The sequence below is a fragment of the Stegodyphus dumicola genome, chromosome 7, assembly GCF_044657685.1.
Source record: "Stegodyphus dumicola isolate Sdum_Otavi_A_Nest chromosome 7, ASM4465768v1".
NCBI classification, from domain to species: domain Eukaryota; kingdom Metazoa; phylum Arthropoda; class Arachnida; order Araneae; family Eresidae; genus Stegodyphus; species Stegodyphus dumicola.
In genome coordinates, this window is record NC_140774.1 from 67,601,587 (window position 1) to 67,625,806 (window position 24,220).

At 32.0% G+C, this 24,220-nt stretch overlaps 1 protein-coding gene across 3 annotated transcripts in view; it reads right to left on the reverse strand.

The window, feature by feature from the left end:
* The window catches only part of Nf1 (neurofibromin 1), a 400,961-nt gene that overhangs the window by 79,266 nt on the left and 297,475 nt on the right, over positions 1-24,220 (reverse strand). For all 3 annotated transcript variants that reach the window (XM_085820392.1, XM_085820391.1, XM_085820393.1), the window contains exons 44-47: positions 19,226-19,366; positions 14,315-14,532; positions 14,142-14,203; positions 13,551-13,746 (exon numbers count right to left, since the gene is read on the reverse strand). In XM_085820392.1, the coding sequence (XP_085676518.1) occupies positions 13,551-13,746; positions 14,142-14,203; positions 14,315-14,532; positions 19,226-19,366 (617 nt within the window). The remainder of the gene's footprint in view (positions 1-13,550; positions 13,747-14,141; positions 14,204-14,314; positions 14,533-19,225; positions 19,367-24,220) is intronic.

Below are 24,220 nucleotides of genomic sequence, written 5' to 3' on the forward strand. Positions count from 1 at the left end.
AAGACATCAAATACAAACTAATTAAAAATTTTGCAATAGACCTTTTATTTCACACTTTAATTTGGGCCCTTCCCTTTTCTTCAATTTCTGTTCAAAAAATAATAACTACAGTCAAAAGTCGTTAATCCGGACTCGTTGGGACTTCGGCGATTCCGGATTATCGATTTTTCCGGATTATAGATCATCAGTTTAAATCTCGTAAGATGGCATGCAGAAATTCTAAAATTAAAAATATGAAACCGTAATTTAAGAAATAAAAAACAATTATGATCTAAAGAGTACCAAAATTTACAAAAAACAAAAAACAAAAAAAAAAAAAAAAAAAAAAAAAAAAAAAGCTTCATATTTATTTGTTCACTTTATTAAACATTTCTTTCAATGTAAGTTGTTTAAGTTGCTTCATTTTATGTGATAATACTTTCTCTTTAATTCTATAAACAGACATAATTTCTTGTTCAGTTACAAAGTTCAGCTGTTCAAGTCCCGTTAATTGCTGTGCCTAGAATACCGACTAACTTGTCAATCGAAATTTTTTCGTTTTCACTAACCTCTCTGTCACATTCTTCATGTCTTTATCCATTTTTTGCAGTAATTCCACTTTTTGTTTGTTGGACATTGAAACATACTTTCGTTTTGTAGATCCTTTGAAAGTTCCAGCATCGGAAATTCTATTTGACATAATCGAAAGTTCAAGTTTACTTTTATAAAATTGCTCTTATAGTCTGCAAAAAATAATAAGCAGGATCCAATTCGAAGATTAAGGAACAACGCAATCATTAACATTAACTGAAATAGATAATTAGATAATTCTAGCTTACACCGTCCGTTATACATTAAACGCGCAGGCGAAAACGTATTCTGCGCTTGCGCACACACATATGAGCAGTAGTCAAGGTCTTACGCACACGCGTAAAACGCCTGTGCGCATGTGCCAGAACGGCGCATGCGCAGAAAGTTTTTAGCTTTGAAGTCCGGATTATAGATCATTCCGGATTATGGGTGTCCGAATTAATGACTTTTGACTGTATTTATAACACATTAATCTAAACTGCGTCATTTCAAAAGTAACCCCTGCGATGCAGACACCTATTATCTAATCATAGATCAATCTTTATAACAGATCAATTTATTAAGAGCTAAAATGCTTTGACTCTCCCGTGCTTCTGCTGAATGTGCAGTCACTTTCCTTGCTAACAAGTTTCCTTCCTAGCTTCTGACTATCATCCACTGTCTTAAGATAAGCCTTCAAAGAATTACGGGGTGTATGTTGCATCCTTAATGATGTGCAAATAAGATTATCCGTCAAAAGAATAGTATTATCAAGAAATAAAATTATGTGTATTTACGGCTACATATGTCTACAAGTGCAATTATTCTGTCTATGCAATAAACCACCTCCAACGTATTACAGCTATCTACCAAGTCTATTACATACATGCCTTAAAAGCAAAGCTTTTAAGAAAGATTTTATAAAGTAGTCAATTAGCATTTATATCACATGCAGCGAAAACCATGAAAATATCTAGGCAAACAGTCCAGTAGACTGCCAGACATAAAAGCTAGGTTGATGTGGCCAATGTTCTGCAATTTTACTTCTTCTGCCCTAGGTGGAACCTTTATTCACCCAGGGCTCAATAACAGCGAAGCTTACAAGAGCATTATGCCTATGGGGAGTTTTACAAGCATTCTCTAAATGAAAGTTACCCCATACATGATAAGCAGCTCATACACTTAGCTTTTGTATCTACTACAGTCAAAAGTCGTTAATTCGGACACCCATAATTCGGAATGATCTATAATCCGGACATCAAAACTAAAAACTTTCTGCGCATAACGTGCGCGTAAGAACTTTTACGACTGTGCATATGAGTGTGCGCAAGTGCAGAATACATTTTCGCGTGTGTATTTTATGTATAATGGACGTATAAGCTAAAATGATCTAATTATCTATTTCAGGTAATGTTGATGATTGCGTTGTTCCTTAATTTTCGAATTGCATTCGGCTTATTATTTTTTGCAGACTGTAAGAGCAATTTTATAAAAGTAAGCTTAAACTTTCGATTATATCAAATAGAATTTCCGATATATATTTGTTAATATGTAAAGGATCTAAAGCGAAAGTATGTTTTGAAATCCGAAATCTGTTTATCAATTTCACGCTGCTCGGCGGCGGGCGCCTAATGAATTGGAAGTTGATTTGTCAGCACTATCCTTATCTTCAGCGCAGATGTTTTTATTTTATTTGGCTTATAATTCCTTACCAAATGTAGTATTTCATCTCGATATGCTCCGTCTTTGATATGATTTAAAACAAGTTCCTCGTCATTATAATTCGCTTCCAATAGCGAAGAAAAGTGACAGAGGTTATTGAAAACAAAAAAATTTCGATTCACAAATTAGTTGGTGTTCTTGACACAGCAATTATAGGACTTGAACGGCGGAACTTTGTAACTGAACAAGAAATTATGTCTGTTTAATAGAATTAAAGAGAAAGTATTATCACATGAAACGAAGCAAAACGTAAACAACTTACATTGAAAGAAATGTTTAATAAAGTAAACAAATAAATATTAAGCTTTTTCTTTTTGCAAATTTTGATACCCTTTAGATCATAATTGTTCTTTATTTCATAAATTACGGTTTCATATTTTTTATTTTAGAATTTCTGCATGCCATCTTACGAGATTTAAACTGATGATCTATAATCCGGAAAAATCGATAATCCGGAATCGCCGAAGTCCCGACGAGTCCGGATTAACGACTTTTGACTGTATATGGTAAATTACTATTGTTTTAAAGATCTAAACACTTAGGCGCAGGTTAGTCTCAACACCGTATAATAAAACTACTAGTACACTGTTTTTAATAATTTAGATGTGGCTGGGGTTATGTATGTTAAATAACGTATTAAATCTCAGTTATCCTCTGAAACATAAAGCATATATTTCCCCAGAGAAAACTGCTTATAAAGAGTGTTCAATTACTTTTATATCTCATTTATGTTAACATTTTAAATTGAACTAAAAGAAAGACCATGAATTCATTAACATTCACAGAGTACTTTTAAATCAAATATTCAAACCTTTGGAATTCATGAAGAAATGTTTTTAATCCAGACAAATATCAGATATAATCCAAACATATTTTTCTTGGCACATAAAATATGTATCATAATGCATCACCAATATCTGTATGTCTTTTGTCATAAAACTTGCAGCTTAAATAATAACCTAATAACCAAATCCAACTCATAACTTATCAGAATTCCCTAAGGACATCTGTACATCTTTTTTAAACTTCTGATATCATTTACACAAAGCACTACCACTTATACAGGCTCTTTTCCAAACATTAAAGTATTTGCAATAAATTTCAGCTGCATTCTGACAAATTTGAACAAATCTAATAACAGAATGAACATTGGAACTGGCTAAACTACTGATTTTAGTAGAAATCTTCACACACATGCTATACAAAACAGGAATGGGTGAAATGCAGAACTCCTATAACAAACAGCATTAAGGCAATACGTAACAGCCTTTTCTATATTAACTTTTCCTTCATTCCAATCGTTATTTACAAGTTCTTTGGAATTTTATTAAAACATACCCCTTCAACCTTTGAATTAAATCATAACAACATAATAAGTATTTTGACAGTGGTAAGCTGTAATTTCGGTGATACTTTGTAATGTCTTTTAGTTTTTAAATTAAAAAGTTTTTTTTTTTTCTTTTGAGAGGGGGGTTTATGCATTGTATTTTCTGCTTTTGCAAAAGTAAAATATTAAATTAGAATTTAATATTTTGTCTTTATAAAATTTTTATAAGATTGCACGAGCAATTTATTCTCCAAAATAAATGCATGTGGAGAAAAATTGACCCGTAATTCAAGCTTTATCAAATGAAACAGAGTGGTTATTTATAGGGGCAAAAATCTTTCTATGCATAAATATGATAGTAAATTCAAATTCAGGAAACATATATGTGTATATTCAGGAAACATATAGCTGGCTGTTATAATCTTTGACACGGATCAAAATTCTGGAGAAGATACGGATATTTGTATATATATATATTGTTTCTTTGTGGCATGACAGCACTTAATATTATCCACAACGGGATGCACATACGCATTCCCACTACAAACACACAGGCATTCTGTAAGCTCATGGTCAAACAGAAGCACCTCTGCCGGCAGCTCATCAAAATTATGGAGAAGCTAGCCAGTCTTGGCACGAACCTCTGCACAGCAGAATAAATGACCCTGGAGTGACCATTACAGCAGGAAGTATCCTCTTTTAATGGCAACAACTGGAATACTAATCGTTAGCACTTTACAGACTATCACTACATCTTTGTCTTTAACTTGTTATTTACGCAAATACAACAATTTTACTGCCAAGGTATACCACAATTGTTTGTAATCAATCATTCATTTTCAATAATATACTCACGTATTTGAATTAGTGTTGTCTTAAGGGTTCTCTAGATCATGGTGGACGTGGTGCTATACTAATTAACCGTATGATAGAGGCATAGTGCCCATGTCCCCCATTCCTTATCCTTATCCTTATCCTTAATATTATCCAGCCAAAAGTGCTCCTGAGAGGTTGGATGAAAAGAAGAGCGATAAGAGACAATGGGATGTCTAACCACAGAATTCTCTTTCAAAATTAGAATGGAACTGAGCAAATTTGTCCTGTCATCTTCCTTGGCTACAATAAAATTTGTGGACTTGATCTCATGTCACTTTCAAACAAATAAGATAGTCACAACACATAGAAATATGATTTAACATCTCAAATGCTCCTGCAGATTAATTTTCCTTCGATCTGATTAAAATTAAATCCTGTTCCTTTTTTACATAAGAAATAATCATGATATTAATATTACGTTGTAACACAAGTTTAAAATCAGGCTGTAATATCTCAATATCACCATTTCCTTACTTAGTTAAAAATTTTATAGATTAGGTCAATGATGGCTAGTTGGTATCCCAGGCCATATGTATCCAAATAGTTACTTTTCTGTAGCTTTTGCCAAGTCTAACAAAATTTATATTAACAATGGTTTTCTAAACGAGTTTACATTTTTCATATTTTTAATCACCTTAAAACATATTTATAATAATGCATCACTAATATCTACATATCTTTTGCCTGAAACTTGTTGCCTAAATAATGAACAACTAACCCACAACTTATAGGGAATCAACATGGATATTTTCCTCTTTCTTGAAACTCCTGGTATTATTTACACACAGCACTATCACTCATGTGAGCTTTCCCTCAAATATTATATTATCTGTAATAAATTTCAGCTGCATTTTGGCCAATTTAAGAGGGGGACTAATAAACAGAATGAACCTTGCACTTGACAAAAGCACACTAGAAAACAAATATTAATAATGTCACAGAAAACTTCCTACTATAAATTTCATATAAGAAAAACCCATTCATAACATTTTTATTAATTCATATTATATTTTCAACTTTAAGCTTTTTGAGTAAATATTTTTCCAGAAAAGTATATCCAAATGGCATTTTAAATTTCTTTGCACGATATGGTCTTAAGCATTTATGTTGTTTTATCTAAAAACTGGTTAAAAATATTATTGAAATTACAAAGAATTTAAAAATAATAACATTTACTTTTCCAACCCACATTCCTAAGTAACTTCCATAACAAAGCCAAAATCCAGACATCCAATATCCGGATCCTCACCAAATATATATATATATATATATATATATATATTTATTTATATTGTTAGCTTTAATCTCCGTTATTAATCTTGGGACAGCTAGGGGACAGCTAGGGCTTTCACTTTTCATTCAATCGGGAGAATTACATTTTATAAATGATTTATTATTACAGTAAATATATACATATCTACATATCATTACGGAACATTCTTAACCTTAATCACATTCTCTCACTTTCCGATTCTCAATTGCCATCGTGCATGCACCCTCTATTGCAGGCTTTTCTTACAATGCTATCTACCGGCTGATAACATTTGGTCTTTCTGATCTGACAATCATCCCGATTGTTCTGAGTACAAATCAATTTTATAATTAATACAATTTTCTACTTCAAATCGTATACACATTATTTAACATACATATTACTAATACGCAACGAAGAATACACATTATACTAAAATTTGATATGATAATAAACTTACTAAAATATTTTCACTTGCATAAATTCACATATTTTTTAATACATTAGTATAATAATCGAAAATTTTCTGTAAATCATAACTAAATATGTGATATATATGAAATAACTCAATTTTTTATCAGTGCTCAAATGATTCAAAACAAATGGACTAAAGTCTTTCAGCTAATGTTCAAAAGTTCAAAGTTTCTAAAGTTTTCTATCGGCAAACATACGTAGATAAACTCACACACACACATACAAAAGGAAAGATCTCACCTTAATCATAGGGGAGAGCACTTCCATCAGTCCTTACGAACAGATCTGATTAGATTCTGTCGAGGAATTAAGCTTGATAGCTGGTCAGTATCTTGATCGTCGCCGTCATCATCATCAGAACCGGGATCACACCTCCATTCAGCTGGCTCACATGAGCAGTGGTAGTGAAGTAGCGACCTCAATTCTTCACTTCTAGTTAAGTTATTCTGTAGGTATTGCTAGGTAATATTTCCGTTATTATAAAAGACCCTCGATATTTCGGCTGTGTTTTGGTAGGTTGACCTTTAGTCTTAGGAGCACATCTCATCACAACTATTTCTCCTTGCTCAAATATTAGTGTACGACACCTCTTCCCATCGAATCTCTCTTTCATTTTCACTTGCTGTTCCTCAATTCTTCCTCGCGGGTCTTTCCATGCATCTGAATCTTCATCTGCTAACTTCCTAAGTATTCCATCATTAAATCTGGAAGAATACTCATATAGCATTTCAAATGGAGTCTTATTTGCAGTTTTGTTTACCATGCTGTCAAGATTTCTTTCCATCTCTTTTATTTTTTAATCCCAATCTCTGTGTCGTTTATCCGTCAAACTTGTCATTATCGTTCCTAAAATTGTTCTGATGATGCGCTCTACCATACCATTGGCTTGAGGGTGTTTGGTAGAATTCAAAGTATGATGTATTCTGTTATCTGTACAATACTGCTTAAATTGGTGAGAAGTAAAACAAGATCCTCTATCACTTATTATTTTTTCCGGTAGTTCACAATCATTAACAAAATTTTCAAAAACTGTAAAACATTTTTTGCACTAGTATTCTTAACTGCAAAAATTCTCACGAACCTAGCCATGTTATCAATTACAGTTCTTGATTACCTCTTGAACTCTTTATGAAAGGACCCAAGTGATCCATGTGAACAATAGCAAACGGTCTTTTACCATTTTTTTTTTTTTCGTTTTATGGGATGTAACAGTTCTTGTTGCTTTCTACCTGTTGCTTTATTCATAAGGCACTCAATACATGCCGATATGTGTCTTCGTACGTATCGTTTCATGCTTGGGAACCCATATAATTCCTTAATTTTCTTAACTGTTCTGTCCACAGAAAAGTGACCAAATAAATCATGGAATTTCACCACTACACTCTTCCTTATGCTTTTAGGAATCACATAGAGTAGTCTCTCCTTTCCATCCACTATGGTTTCCCAAAACAGTCTATTATTCTTAAACACGTAATTCCTAATTATTTTTTTCTCCTCAGCAGTTCGTTCCTCGCATTTCTTGAAAATTTCAATAATTCTTTTCAGGTCTTGGTCAGCATTGTATCATTAGTATTTGCTCTTCTTCAGTTAGGGACTGGCAAACTTTAAAATTCAGCTATTCTCGTCATTGTATCATCAGCTTCTGATAAAGGACCTCTGCTCAAAGCATCAATATGAGACAGTCTTTTTCCTGACCTATGCTTTATCTCAAAATCGTATTCTTGAATCAAACTACACCAACGGGCTATTTGAGGATTTGTAGTCTTCTTCGCATTCATATATATAAGAGCTTGACAATCAGTAATAATTGTAAATCTTATGCCAATTAAGAACTGTCTTAATCTGTCCAACGTCCATACAATGGCCATTAATTCCAATTTGCTGGAATGATACTTTCTCTCTGCTTCTGTTGTTTTCTTGCTGACGCAATAAACAAGACGCCATTTTCCATCTTCATCATGTTGCATAAGCATTAAACTCAAACCTTCTGCACTTGCATCACAATGGCCTTCAGTATCTGCATGCGGTTGATAGTGAGCTAATATGGACTTATCAGTTGGTTGTTTCTTCAATAGTTCGAACGACTTCTTTTGTTCTTGCTTCCACTCGAAGTCTCAATTCTTCTAGTCAATGGTTCGCTTTTTAACGCATACTTCGGCACAAATCGCCTGAAAAATCCTGTCAGGCCCAAAAATCTTCACACTTCGTCCACATTTTTTGGTTCTGGAATTGTGCTCAGAATTATTGCAAAAAATGCAAATTTTCTGAAATGTGCTCAGTGCGGTAGTGTTAGGAATCGACTCTTGCTGCTTACATTTAAACTTCTGAAATCTTTCCTTTTTCCGAAAATTTATTAAGTGACAATTTATAGTCTACGCTTTTAACCGATTCATTATTTTCCCTTGTTTGTCCAAACAAAAATGTTCATTCTCGTGTTTCTATTTCTCTTCTAAGAAATTTTAATAATTCAGTTACATTCCAAGAATCGTCTTTTTCATGCTGTCTATGAAAATCTAGCACAATGGAATCTAGAATAAGTTTGGTTAGTAGTGGAAACAACAAACTTAAATATGAATTCAGTTCGACACCAAGAGTTTGTAAACCCCGCACTTGGATTTCTATCGTATCGTATAACTCCCTTCACTGTTTCAAATACGAAGCTGATTTTACTGCATTTAAATTTAACAAATAGTTAATATGAGATCTTACAATAATTTCTTTTTTCCTGTACCTTTCTTTAAGCAATTCAATTGCTAAATCATAATTATTTTCCGATACCAATAGTCCTTGAATACTAATTAAGGCTGGGTTTTTCAAAAAAGCTTTAAGATAATTATATTTATCTACTTTAGATAAGCATATGTTACTGTGAATCGCATTATCAAACTGTGACCAAAATTCCTGAAACTTTTCTAAATTACCCTTAAATGGTTCTACATGAAGTTTCGGCAAATTTATTCTCGGTTTTGTCTGGTTCACTATTCGAAATAAGTGAAGAGTTATTCTTGAACGACAAATCTGTCTTATTTCTATTTGAATTCTGAAGATAATTCTTAACTTTCGATTTCGCATAGATCATACGTTCTCTGTATTCCTGATTATTCTCGACTTCTGTTTCCAGATCAGATACTTCAGGAATTAAATTCTCAATCTCTAGATCTAACTTAAATATCTGATCTGCTTTTTCTTGTAGATTCATCTCACATTCTTCTAATGATTTTGCATCTACAATATCCTGTTCCAATAATTCAGATAGTCTGTTAATTACTTGGTTGTTAACCTTCTTAAAGTTTTATGTTTCATTTTTGCTTTATCTAAAGCTTTCTTTGTATTCTCATCCATAATATTATCTAATAATATAATTCTATACTTCTAAATTCAGTTAGAATTATTCTACAGTCCACATACATTCAAATCTTTAAAAACGAAACTTACCCCTTCTTCTACTTTCTTGGTACACGAGATATTCTATGCGTGCTTGCATCAATCATCCCGCTTCCGAAATGTTAGCTTTAATCTCCGTTATTAATCTCAGGATGGCTAGGGGTAAGTTGGGCTTTCTCTTTTGATTCAATTGCGATAACTCTTGCAATTTATAAATTCTTTATTATTACAGTAAATATATACATATATACAAATCATTACAGAACATTCTTAACCTTAATCATATTCTCTCGCTTTCCGATTCTCGATTGCCATCGTGTGCCCCTATCGGCAGCTTTTCTTACAATGCCATCTATCGGCTGATAACATTATATATATATATATATCTATATATTATGAAATTTTCTGAGAAAAGGGAGAAAGAATTAGATTCTGACAGTTGCATCTTGCTTCAGCCCATGCTTAATGCATGTGTAGTAAACATTTTTTCATAATAAAGTATGTGGATAAATAAGCTTGATTCTTAATTCCACATTGGCACTAAATAAATAGCTCCATGTTGAAGAAATATAGTCATTTATTAACATAAATCAATATGATCAATATTTTGCTCCATAGCTACCTTTTTCATTTGGCATATATCTCAAACCGAAACATTCTACCAAAACTTCATCGTTGATTTTATGTCTACTGAATTATAACCCTGATGCCAACTTTACAAATAATTTTATTATCATTTTTTGTTTATATCATCATGAATATCAACTCATGGTAGCTAGACAAAAACAAATGCAGCAATATCGAAAATGTTTTAAATTATTAATTAATAATTGAACAGCAAACAGCATGATAAATTTTTATGTGAACATTATGCTTGGTGACGATTACAGATATCAGCCAACTGTGCTGTGAAGTGTTGAATATGTTTGTGCCAGCTGTATTAAGAATAAATTATTTGTTGTTCACATACTCAGTATAAACAGGAATTTATTTATTGGAGACTTAGATAAGCCTTAAGCATATATGAGAAATAGATATAAGTATAAACTTCCTTTGCGTATAAACTTCCTCTGCATGTTATAAAAAGCAAAACAAAATTTAGCAGAAGAGCCCATTTTTAGTAGCCAATCTCATGATACATCTTCAATAGTGTACAGTGGATGATAGTTAAACTTTATGATAATGCAGCCGAATTTGAAGGTTTTTGGACATCGTAAACAATAGCAAAATTTTCACATTAATTGAATTTGTGAAGAAATATGGAGAAGTAACAATAAATGAAGATGATATAACAAAAATTTTCCATTGCAATGACAATGCTCCTATCATCAATTACCTCAAGGATAGCAAAATCTGTAGTATGGTTCTAAATTGAGAAAATATTGTACAGTCAAAAGTCTTTAATCCAGACTCATCGGGACTTCGGTGATTCCGGATTATAAATCATCAGTTTAAATCTGGTAACATGGCATGCAGAAATTATAAAATTAAAAATATGAAACCGTAATTTATAAAATAATGAGCAATTATGATCTAAAGGGTATCAAAATTTACAAAAAAATAAGCTTAATATTTATTTGTTTACTTTATTAAAAATTTTTTTCAACGCCTGAAATTAAAAAATTGCAACCAGAAAACTATTTGATTTATATTCGTGATATTTATAATGATGAGGAATTTGATTTAAATCATATCAAAGACGAAGTACATTTAGTAAGGAATTATAAGCCAAATAAAATAAAAACATCTGCTCTGAAGATAACGATAGTGCTGACAGATCAACTTCCAGTTCATTGCGCACCACGACGCCCCCCCCCTGCGCAGAGCAGCGTGAAATTGATAAACAGATTTTGGAACGGTTAGATAAACAAAGGATATGCCTTTATCCATTTTTTGTAGCAATTCCACTTTTTGTTTGATGGACATCGAAACATACTTTCGTTTTGTAGAACCTTTGGGAGCTCCTGCATCGGAAATTCTATTTTACATAATCGAAAGTTCAAGCTTACTTTTATAAAATTGCTCTTACAGTCTGCAAAAAATAATAAGCCAGATCCAATTCGAAGATTAAGGAACAACACAATCATCAACATTAACTGAAATAGATAAATAGATAATTTTAACTTATACCATCCGTTATACATTAAACGTGCACACGAAAACGTATTCTGCAGACGCATATGCGCAGTCGTAAAGGTCTTGCGCACACACGTAAACACCTATGCGCATGCGTCCCGCAGAAAGATTTTAGCTTTGAGGTTCGGATTATAGATCATTCCGGATTATGGGTGTCCGAATTAATGACTTTTGACTGTATTGAACAAAAAATCGAAATAATACTCATAGTGAAGAAAGTAACAGAGCATTTGCTAAGAACAAAGAAGTTTAGATTGATAATTTAGTGGGAATTCTTGACATGCCAATTACTAGAGGCCCTGAACAGTGGAACAACGTAACTGAATAAGAATTTATGTCTATGTACAAAATTAAAGAGATAGTATTAGCAAAAAAATGAAGTAACTTATAGTACATTATTATTATAAGAAAAGTTTGATAAATCAAATAAATAAATATTGAACTTTCTTTTGTAAACTTTGATTTTCTTAAGGTCATCAACGCTTCATTATTTCATACTTTTTATGTTATAATTTCTACATGTGATCTTACTAGATTTAAAATGATCATACTTTCTCTCGCACATGCACGCACATATCAAAAGTAAGCCTTATCCCCCCCCCAAAAAAAGAGAGAGGGTATTAAACATCTGCTCTGAAGATAACGATAGTGCTGACAGATCAACTTCCAGTTCATTGCGCACCACGACGCCCCCCCCCTGCGCAGAGCAGCGTGAAATTGATAAACAGATTTTGGAACGGTTAGATAAACAAAGGATATGCCTTTATCCATTTTTTGTAGCAATTCCACTTTTTGTTTGATGGACATCGAAACATACTTTCGTTTTGTAGAACCTTTGGGAGCTCCTGCATCGGAAATTCTATTTTACATAATCGAAAGTTCAAGCTTACTTTTATAAAATTGCTCTTACAGTCTGCAAAAAATAATAAGCCAGATCCAATTCGAAGATTAAGGAACAACACAATCATCAACATTAACTGAAATAGATAAATAGATAATTTTAACTTATACCATCCGTTATACATTAAACGTGCACACGAAAACGTATTCTGCAGACGCATATGCGCAGTCGTAAAGGTCTTGCGCACACACGTAAACACCTATGCGCATGCGTCCCGCAGAAAGATTTTAGCTTTGAGGTTCGGATTATAGATCATTCCGGATTATGGGTGTCCGAATTAATGACTTTTGACTGTATTGAACAAAAAATCGAAATAATACTCATAGTGAAGAAAGTAACAGAGCATTTGCTAAGAACAAAGAAGTTTAGATTGATAATTTAGTGGGAATTCTTGACATGCCAATTACTAGAGGCCCTGAACAGTGGAACAACGTAACTGAATAAGAATTTATGTCTATGTACAAAATTAAAGAGATAGTATTAGCAAAAAAATGAAGTAACTTATAGTACATTATTATTATAAGAAAAGTTTGATAAATCAAATAAATAAATATTGAACTTTCTTTTGTAAACTTTGATTTTCTTAAGGTCATCAACGCTTCATTATTTCATACTTTTTATGTTATAATTTCTACATGTGATCTTACTAGATTTAAAATGATCATACTTTCTCTCGCACATGCACGCACATATCAAAAGTAAGCCTTATCCCCCCCCCCCCAAAAAAAGAGAGAGGGTATTAAAAATGCAACAAGGTATTTTGCACTAAAAATTAATATTTTGCAAAATCCATATTGCTGTTGCATTGAATTATTAAAAAATACTAAAAGCATACTTACTTATGACGCAGAAATGACCTTTGCAAACTTTAAGCATAAATTATTGAAATTATAACTGTTGCTTATTTTGAAAGAGAAGTCAAAACTTACAGGCCTTAACAAAGGATGCAACCGTGTAAGACACATAATAATAGCTTCTATTAGCTGCAAATCTTGGAATGATTCTAATGCCCGCACAAGAATTCTGAGGAGCTGCTTAACATCTAAATCACGCACTGTTTTGCTAATGCAACCAAATACTATGAGTGCTCTTGGCTGGAGGGCAGGATTATATCGAAAAGCAAAGCTGAAAATAAATACAACCAATAATATATTTGAAAACAGTTTTTTCCCCTCAATCTATTGTTAAGTTTTACAAAGTACAATTGCAATTCTTTAAGGCTATCTTGTGGCAAAGTCATACAAAATAATAAAATAAAGAAGGGGTGAACACTATTTTCTTTATACCTTTTAATGTACATATGCTTTAGCACCAAGTTTCAAGTACAAAGCTTTCCATAAAAAATTCTAAATTTATAAATAACTAAATTTATAATATGAATGAAGAAAACAGAATCATCTTCTGTAGAGATGAAAGATGTATGCATGCAGAAACAGAAACTAGGAAATAAAAATCAATACTCTACATTAATTAGGCACTGCTATTCTATATAGCATTACAATAACATATTAGAGATATACCTTTTAGCAAGAGAAGTCCACTGTTGTAACCAATCACAATTATTTATATTTTTCATACATGCCTAGAATATAATAAAAACACAAATGAAACATTTATAATAAAATGCCAGACTTTATAATGCATACATTCCCATTTAATAATAAAAAAAATATACAAAAAAAGAATTTTTTACCTCCATTATTTCTAAAATAGCATCTGTGATTATTTCTAAAGAGGCTAATGGCATGGGTTCATTATCAGAAGTAGAGCAGCCAAACGATCGATCCACATGACGGCAATTAGAACGAAAAGCTGTCACTGCAGCTGACTTGACTTTGCTTATACCAAACAGCAAATAAAATTTTGGAAGAGAAAATTCATCCAAACTTAGCCTAAGAACTCGCTGTGTTTCTACATAAGAAGTAAAATAAAAGATGAAATATAACACAATAGTAAAATTGGATGCTGATTAATATACCAAATAAGTGACCTTAAATTACAATAGAGGATGAGCTAACAAAGGAAATTATGATTGGAATTAAAGATGGATATTCTTGCATTATTCACCATACAATTTTTCATTTAGAAAATATTTAAAACTAATTTTAAACCCATACTAAAGAAATAAATCTAAAAGTTAAATGTATAAATTTTTCACTCCTGTAAAAAATACTGATAGATTCTTTTCTGTATGTACCTTACTTCAAAACTATGAAAAAAGGTGAAATTATTTTACAGTACAGTCTTTAATCCTGACTCGTCGGGACTTCGGCGAGTTAGGATTAGGTTTTTTTCCGGATTATAGATCATCAATTTAAATCTGGTAAGATGGCATGTAGAAATTATAAAATTAAAAATATAAAACCGTAATTTATGAAATAAAGAGCAATTATGATCAAAAGGGTATCAAAATTTACGGAAAAAAAAAAAAAAAAAAAAGCTTAATATTTATTTCTTTACTTTATTAAACATTTCTTTTAATGTAAGTTGTTTATCTTGCTTCGTTTTATGTGCTAATACTTTCTCTTTAATTCTATAAACAGACATAATTTCTTGTTCAGTTACAAAGTTCCGCTGTTCAAGTCCTGTAATTGCTGTGCCGAGAATACTGACTAACTTGTCAATCGAAATTTTTTCGTTTTCACTAACCTCTCTTTCACTTTCTTCATGCCTTTATCCATTTTTTGCAGCAATTCCACTTTTTGTTTGATGGACATCGAAACATGCTTTTGCATTGTAGATCCTTTGGCAGCTCCAGAATTGGAAACTCTTTTTGACATAATCGAAATTTCAAGCTTACTTTTTATAAAATTGCTCTGTCTGCAAAAAATAATAAGCCGGATCCAATTTAAAAGATTAAGAAACAACGCAATCTGCAACATTAACTAAAATAGATAATTAGATAATTTTAGCCTAGCTTATACCATCAGTTATACATTAAACGTGCATGCGTAAAGGTATTATGCCTTTACGCACACGCAGAAAGTTTGTAGCTTTGAGGTCCGGATTGTAGATCATTCCGTGTTATGGACGTGCGGATTAAAGACTTTGTACCATATAAAATATCAATATAAGAATTTCTTAAAAGTTTGAAAAAAAGTTTCTTTACTAATGTACAAAAAATTAGCTAAACTTCAAGAATTTTAGCTGAGAGATGATTTTTTACAAACAAAAATAGCTGCACATGACTAAATTTCTATTTCTTAGATCAACCTATTAATTTTACATACTGTTGTGTTCTACAGGTTCATGGATTTGGAGTGACTGACGACAACACTTGACGAAGAATCATAACACGATTTACTAGCCAGTATTACACTGGAGAGTTCTAAAGACACGTTTACAATTGTCAAAAAACTACAATAAACATATTGAAATGATCAGCAACAGGCTACAATGGTGAAGCCAGCCTTACGGCAAAGCACTAAACTCTCGACTCAGTTCGGTCACTCTCAAGCTAATCTCTGAACTCAACATACTCTTGATATTCTCATAGATGACTATGCTTACAAGTCAGGTATATATAGCTTTTGACCTGCCTTCGAGAACATTCTTGGAGAAAATGGTAAGAATTTATTCTAGAATGTTCTTGCTCCATCTATGTAATATTGCCAATTTTGTCACCAAATAGCCAATTTCATAATAAATCTGGCTACCCTACCCAACTTTGCAGGGAAACTTATCTTAGAGCAGAAGGGCATTTCGTTACAATATTAATAAATAATTTTAATCAATAATTCTGTTCATTTTAGTTTTAAACATTTTTCTGTCAGTTGAAAATACCAACCACTCAATAAAATATTTTGAAAGAATCCTAGTTTCACACTTTTCATATTAAACTTCCTATTAATTATTAATTCACAATATCAAAGAAAATTTCATACCAGATTTGGCAATCATGAACACTACAATTCTTAAGCTAAAACAGTTTTTTGACTTAATTTAGTATAAAGATTGCAAAATGGCACAATATCACCCTATTTCTTTCTCTCCGTCTTCACCTAACTTAATAGTACTTATCAGTTACAACAAAGTATCCATACATTTCTTTCTTTATGGTGATTTTGAATAGAATGTTACTGTTGGTTTAAGGATATTGGTGCATCTCTGATGAGATGAGCTGAAATTGCATGTGTCAGTGAAAAAGTGATATCAGCAAGTTTTTTATAGGAAAATCATCATTAAAAAAAGAAAAAAATTGTCAAAGAAGAGGTTTCTTGCAAGAAAGGGGCTTCAAATATTAATGAATTCTTAGAAAGATAAAGTAAATAATTCTGTGAAATTTTTAATACCAGTCAAAAGAAATCGATTTCAATCAGACTTGGATATCTGAAAGCCTAAAAAATTAGGTTTTGGTCATTTTATAATGTATTTTTCCCACTTCTTAAAATGCCTTCATTATGTAGTAGTTGGCACACTCAGCGTGTATTCGGGAGGTCCAGGTTCGAGTCCTGCCAAGGGCATTGCTCGTTTTTATCTCTCCTGCTTCGAAATAACTTAATATTTCTACAGTGGCGCCTGAACTAAAAGGGGGTGGATGATGATTCTCCACCACCAGGATTTGGTGAGTGGGCTCCCTAATCCCCAGTCAGTATTTGAAAGGGACAATACATAAGGTATTTTTCCCGTTTCCTAGCATGCCTTCATGGTGTAATGGTTAGCATGCTCGGCACATATTTGAGAGGTCCAAGGTTCGAGTCCCGGGGAGGGCATTGCTCATTCTTCACATCTTCTGCTTAAAATAACCTAATGTCTCTACAACTTTAATCAACATATTTAGTTATGTCCAGTCGTAAAACTTCAGAGATCTATACAACAATCACTGGATATTTTATGATTCCATAAAATGCTGTCCATTCTTTTTGCCACAATATTTGAATATGTATATAGAAATAGAATGTCAGAGCATTTGTTTCCCACTATGAAAAACTTCAGATTTCTGATATTGCCTGGAATGATTTGATTTCATTAATTGAACTGGAAGGAAAGTACAAAGCTGCATGTTCTCTTTCGGTCATACTTCAGTATCATCATTGAATGCTGATACACCTTTTTTTTTTTTTTTTTTCCCCCCACCCAAATTATCTGAAAGGTACCATCATGAAATAATGTCATCTATATGGACATATTTTTCAAGTTTCACCAGATGTGGAAATGGGAAAGAGAGGGAAAAAAATGTTATGCTAAAGCTTTATTCAAATATTCACAATCCTGCATTTTATCAATTTTAGGATAGTTTGGAAGTTTTTCTACAGAGGCAAATTCAATTTTCTATTTGGTAAATGTTACATATTTATACTATCATTACATTTTGCAAATATCAGGGTCAATTCTTAGTTTTTTAATAAAATATTACTTTTAATAATACATTAAAGCTTATCTGGGTCTTGAATAAATAAATTCCCACATATACTTAAGGCTTATTGAGGGCCAGTGTTAGATGTGTTAATGCCTGATGCAGTCTTCTATGGGTCCTAAATTCTGCTACCAAGTGCCTCCATTTGTCTTCCCTAAATTCTGCCGCTTTCTGCGGCCATATGAGCTCTGGCTCTGGTTCTGGGTTTATGTGAATAACAAATCAGTTATTCTTAAATCAAATAGCACTAAATGTAATCTTTTGGCCTATGATATCATTAAGAAAATCTATATTTAGCATATGGAAATAAATTTTTATTAAATTTTTTCTCATCAACATTTCTTGCGCATTTAACTTAAATCTGTAATCATCGCTAAGCATAATGTCAACATAAAAGGTTACCATACTCTTTATTATTCAATTACTAACATAAAAAAATTTTTTAGACATCACTACGTGTGTCATTACTCAAATTGTCATGTGTTGATAAACATGTGGTGATGAAAGCAAAATATAATAAAAATAATGATTCACCAAGTTGGTGTCCAGGATATAAAATATTAGTAGGTGTAAAATCAATGACGTATCTATATAAAATGTTTCGGTTTCAGATGTATACCGAGCAGATACTGATTGGAGACAAATTCTCAATAATACAAATTTACACTAAAATGATTGTTTCTTTAATAACGAGGCATTTTATTTAGTGCCAAAGTGAAATTATGATTTGGAACTCTCCACCTGTTTTATTATGCATGGGGGAAGGAATCGAATGTGCATGCATAAAGCATACACACTCACACACACACACACACACAAAAAAAAAAAAAAAAAGGTTGGTGATGGAACCAAGGTCTAGATTTTAGATCATTCCAGATATTGGACATCTGAATCTGGGACTTGGTACTTATAATGATTTGAGTCACCTAAGCTCAATATCAAAAGCTGTAAGCCTGATCACAAAATAAAATTTAATTTAAGATGCATCACAGAAATTATTTCCTAAGAATATCGAGATTCTTATTTTCTTCATGTGCTAATATTAAGCATTTATTAAGGCATTCTATAGCAATTTATTAAGGCACTAAAACTTACTAAAGTATCTCAAAAACATTTTAATTTCTACAAAACAGAATGTAACACCATATTACTTATACATAATTCACAGAATACATGTTTAAAGAGAATTTACAGCAAACATGTAAAATATGGTAATACGTGACAAATTCACTTAAATAAAATACCAACCTCCAAAAGATGGCTTTGTACAGGTGCAAAGGGAATGAATAATGTTTATGACTAAACCATGAATAGAAGCTCGTAGGGACACGGGTCCAGTATGAACCAGTAAGGTTACAATGTGAAATAAATAAGGTAGATGGCTTGCAACTGTAAACAGAAAATATAAACTATGATGAAATAACAGATTACCATGACAAACAAAAAATATAAACTATGATGAAAGGACTATATCTTTCACTCAAAGATGAATTACAAGATGATTTACTGTGTTTTTTTACCTTCAACATTTTAATGTAATTGATACCAAAATGATTTATTAATTTCTACATGTTCATATGGACAAAAACAACATCACCTACAGCTGACGTTAAAATTACATTCATCTAAGAATACTAAATTTATCTAACAAATAAACAGTACCTCAAGTTAACTTCCACAATTATATTTCTCGCACAAAATCAATACAAACTGTTGTAGTGACAGAGTTTTAACTTCAAAATAATATAACAAATTAATTTGTTAGAATTTGAATTGATTTCTAAATGAGTTTTGTCTTCCCAGTTTCATTTTCTCTTCTATTCATAAATATCTTGAAACAATGGATATAAAAAATTTCTAGTTATAACATTACTTAATATGCTACAGTTTTGGATACTGTTTGAGTATAATTTTCAAATATATGCATATAATGAGACAATGAAATAACATGCTTAGTGACAAAACAAATCAAATTATTGTAAAGAAATTTTACACTGAAGTAAATTTTGAACAAGAACATGGGGTGGGGGGGGAGGAAGGGAGCTATTTTAGACGAATTAAAAATTGTAAAACACCTCAAAGCAATGGTTAATTCATTAAAATTTTTCAATTATTAAAAGTCAAAATTATAAATTTCTTATTAGAAAACACTGCTGTGAGAAAATTACAGGAAAAAAGCACAACATGTAAATATTTCTAGTAATAATTCAGAGTCCTTTCTAACATACGAATCAATGTGTCATTTTCCTTTACAATTTAATATAATAATTTTAGAATTTTTCCCCTCTACAAATATTTAATTTCTTAAGTCATAAATATTTCCCTAAGGGGGGAAGCATTTTTCAAAAACTGATTTTAAGCATGCTTATTTACAAATAAAAGTACACCCTGAGACTCAAAAATTGCTAATAATAAACACACAGAAGGGATTATAAGTGTATGAGATTAATGTTCGGGCTAAATGCAGCATCGACAATCTGGCAATGTAACATAGATGGACTATTCTAAGGAATGGAAGAGTTTCATGGATGATGTGTGAATAACAGGATCCGATGATGAGGCACATTTAAATACTTTAAAAAATTTCTTCGAGAAATGCAAAACTTGTGGACTGAAATTAAATTTAGAGAAAAGTAAATTTTTTCAGGATGAGATACAATTTTTATGACATAAAATTGATGCTAATGGTGTACATAAGACTGATGAAAAAATATCAGCGATTGCAAAGGCCCCAAAACCTAGAAATGTCCAGGAAATTCAAAATTTTTTTGGATTGGTTAACTTTTACGGAAAATTTTACTCTAAATTAGGGACAATCGCAAATCCCTTATACCAACTAACTAAGAAAAACTCAAAATGGGTTTGGATGAAGGATTGTCAGGAGGCTTTTCTAAACATTAAAAAAGAATTGTATTCACAAAATGTTTTGATGCATTATGATTCAAAATTGCCCTTAACGTTGGCTACTGATGCATCACCAGTGGGGTTAAGTGTTGTACTTTCTCACAAACTTCCAGATGGAACAGAAAATTCAAATGCATATGCTTCTAGAACACTGACTGAAACGGAGAAAAAATATACTCAAACCGATAAAGAAGCCTTGTCAATCATTTGGGGAACTAAAAGTTTTTTTCTGTACTTAAAAAAGGGAGGAAATTTACGTTAATTACAGACCATAAACCTCTTGTTGCAGTTTTCGGTTCAAAGAACGGCATGCCAGTTTTGGCAGCAACAAGACTCCTGCACTATGCTTTGGTTTACAGTCATTCCAATTTGATATTATTTACTGTAAAACAAACGAGCATGGTAACGCTGACTTTCTATCATGATTATTGACAAACTCAGACCAACTGTCTATACAGGATGATGTAACTATTTTTCAATAACAACAGATTGAAACTCTTCCAATCACTGGTCAAATATATTTTTTCAATTCTAAACTTTTGTTGCTGTAATATATTTTTTCATTTCAATAATTTTAAAGGTCTAATGTTACAGATTTTAAGAACTAACTCTTCTTTTTATTTATTTTTTATTTTTATTCTATCAAATTCTCATAAGTTGGATTACTTGAGTTTTACATGTTTTAGGACTCAGTTTGCTTACATTGAAAATTCTTAACCATTTTCTTTGCTTGTTTATGATTTTGGTGCTACAGCTTTTTAAAAAAGGATTTTAACCCAACCTTTGGGGGGTTTGAAAAAAATTTATATATATTTTTGTCTTTGTATATTATTATTATTTGCAGGTTTTGTTTTAGCATTCAGTTACTCAAAATGATATTTTTATGCTTACTTTAAATTTGTTTATATTTCTGAAATGTTTTTTTACATTGTTTACTTTGGGTTCTGCTTAGGGGTTAGACAAATAAAGACACAGATCACATTATTTTTTAAAGATTGACTATGTTTTAACCTTTAATTTGCATCGTTATTGGTTCCGAAACAGGCTGATTTATTTACTTTTTTCAGTGCACTAACTCCCTGATGACAACACAGCGAAAGACGTAAATTTCTCATTTTATTTCTGTTCTTTGCATGTTTTACTCCTTCTTCTTGCAGTTTACCACTCTCCTTCTAGTTTTTGGTTTTGTATTTTTTTTTTATATGTTTATTCCAACCTAAATATGGGATGTATCTTAAATGTATTATATTTAAATTTAATTCTATTATTACCATCATTTGTTGCTGCTTTCAGCATGCAAATGGATTTAGTTTGAACTTTGTATTTTTTCATTATATACGTATGTGTGAGTATATAATGAAGAGGTGTGTGTAAGGTAAAAGAAAAACTCAAAATTACTAATTTGAATTTGACTAAGTACTCTTCCTGAAATATAAACTGAATCGTATCTGAAACTAATCCACATGTTCTCATCCAATAGCACAGCTCAAAATTAAAAAAAGCAACTGAATATTTAAATATGACTGCTATTAACTGTAACCCTTTTTTTTAATTCCCATTTATCCTGCTGCTTAGATACATGCTTGCCACTCTGCTTTGTCCTCATTGTCTGAGAATATGAGCTTGAAAATTGTATGAATGCATATCACACCCATAGTAAAAAAATATGTGAACTGTGTCTCTGAAATGCTGCATCCAGCAATAAAATCATGCAAAATTCGGCCACAACTATCTCATCATGTCATTCTTGCCTCCACATTATCTTCAAGTCATTATCACACACACATATACAGAAACACATGCACATTTATGCCTTTTACATCTATGGTTCACAAGGAAACCTCACTAAAAATGCTGTTTAAGTATTAAAACAAAAGCCAGAGAGAATCAGTCATTGATTTCTTCCCACACCAACTATGACCATACACTGCATTCACATTCTTGACCAATGTAACCAAATATGGGAAGAAGATAAAAATAGCCTGTATGGAATTATGTATCCATTTCCCTATTACAAGTAACTCCACAGATATTCTGCTTAGGCTACAACTTTGTTGGACGAGTGAAATGTAACAAATAGTTGCCACATGACTATCCATGGAGAGACTATCACCTAACTCAACGTTTCCTTATACAGTACAAAGTTCGTAATCCCGACGTCCATTATCCGGAATGATCTATAATTCGAATCAATGCCACAAACTTTTTTTTGTGTGCTTTATGCATGCGTGTTTAATGTATAACGGACGGTATAAGCTAGGCTAAAATTATCTTTACTGATTCTAAGGCATTTCAATTAATGTTGCAGATTACGCTGTCCCTTAATCTTCTAATTGGATCCGACTTATTATTTTATGTAGACTGTCAGAGCAATTTTATAAAAATTAAGCTTGAACTTTCGATTATGTCAAAAAGAGTTCCCCATTCTCAAGCTGCCAAAGGATCAAAAAAGCGAAAGCATGTTTCGATGTGCATCAAACAAAAAGTGGAATTGCTGCATAAAATGGATAAAGGCATATCCATCTCAAAATTATATGAGGAGTATGACATTGGAAAGTCAACTGTATAGGACATAAGCAAAAAGAAAAAGGAGCATTTTGAATTTTTTGTGGATTCCAACACCCCACTTGCAATGAATAACAGAAAAAGGATTCGTTGTGCTAAAAGTGACGATTATGACAAAGTGATGATTGAATGGGTCAGAAAGCATCACAACGAAGGCGTGCCATTAATGGGTCCAATGCTAATGGCTCAAGCCAAAATATTTCATGAAAAAATGAACTTAAACACTGAGTGCACATATTCAACAGTTGGTTAACCAAATTAAAAAATCATCATGGAATGAAATTATTAAGAAAATTAAAAATTTCAGGTGAAAAAGCTTTAGCTAATACTGAAGCTGCTGAACAATTTACAGATGAATTCATTGAAATCATTACTAGTGAACAATTATCTCCAGAACAAATTTACAATGCTGATGAAACTGGTCTTTTCTGGCAATATGTACCGCGAAATACCTTGGCAACCTCTACAGAAAAGGTTGCAACTGGTGTCAAAGATTCCAAAGCGATACTAACAATTTTAGCATGTGCAAATGCTGCAGGAATGCACAAGTGCAAACTTTTCATAATAGGAAAACATGCAGGACTTCAAGCATATCAAGGAGTAATGATTTTCCCCGTAATATATCATGCAAATAAAAGAGCATGGATGACACAAGCATTGATGAATGATTGGTTTGAAAATCATTTTATACCTGAAGCTTGGCGACATTTGGATTCGTTTGGTTTATCTGATCACTCAAAAATAGTCCTGATTGTAGACAACTGTTCGGCTCAT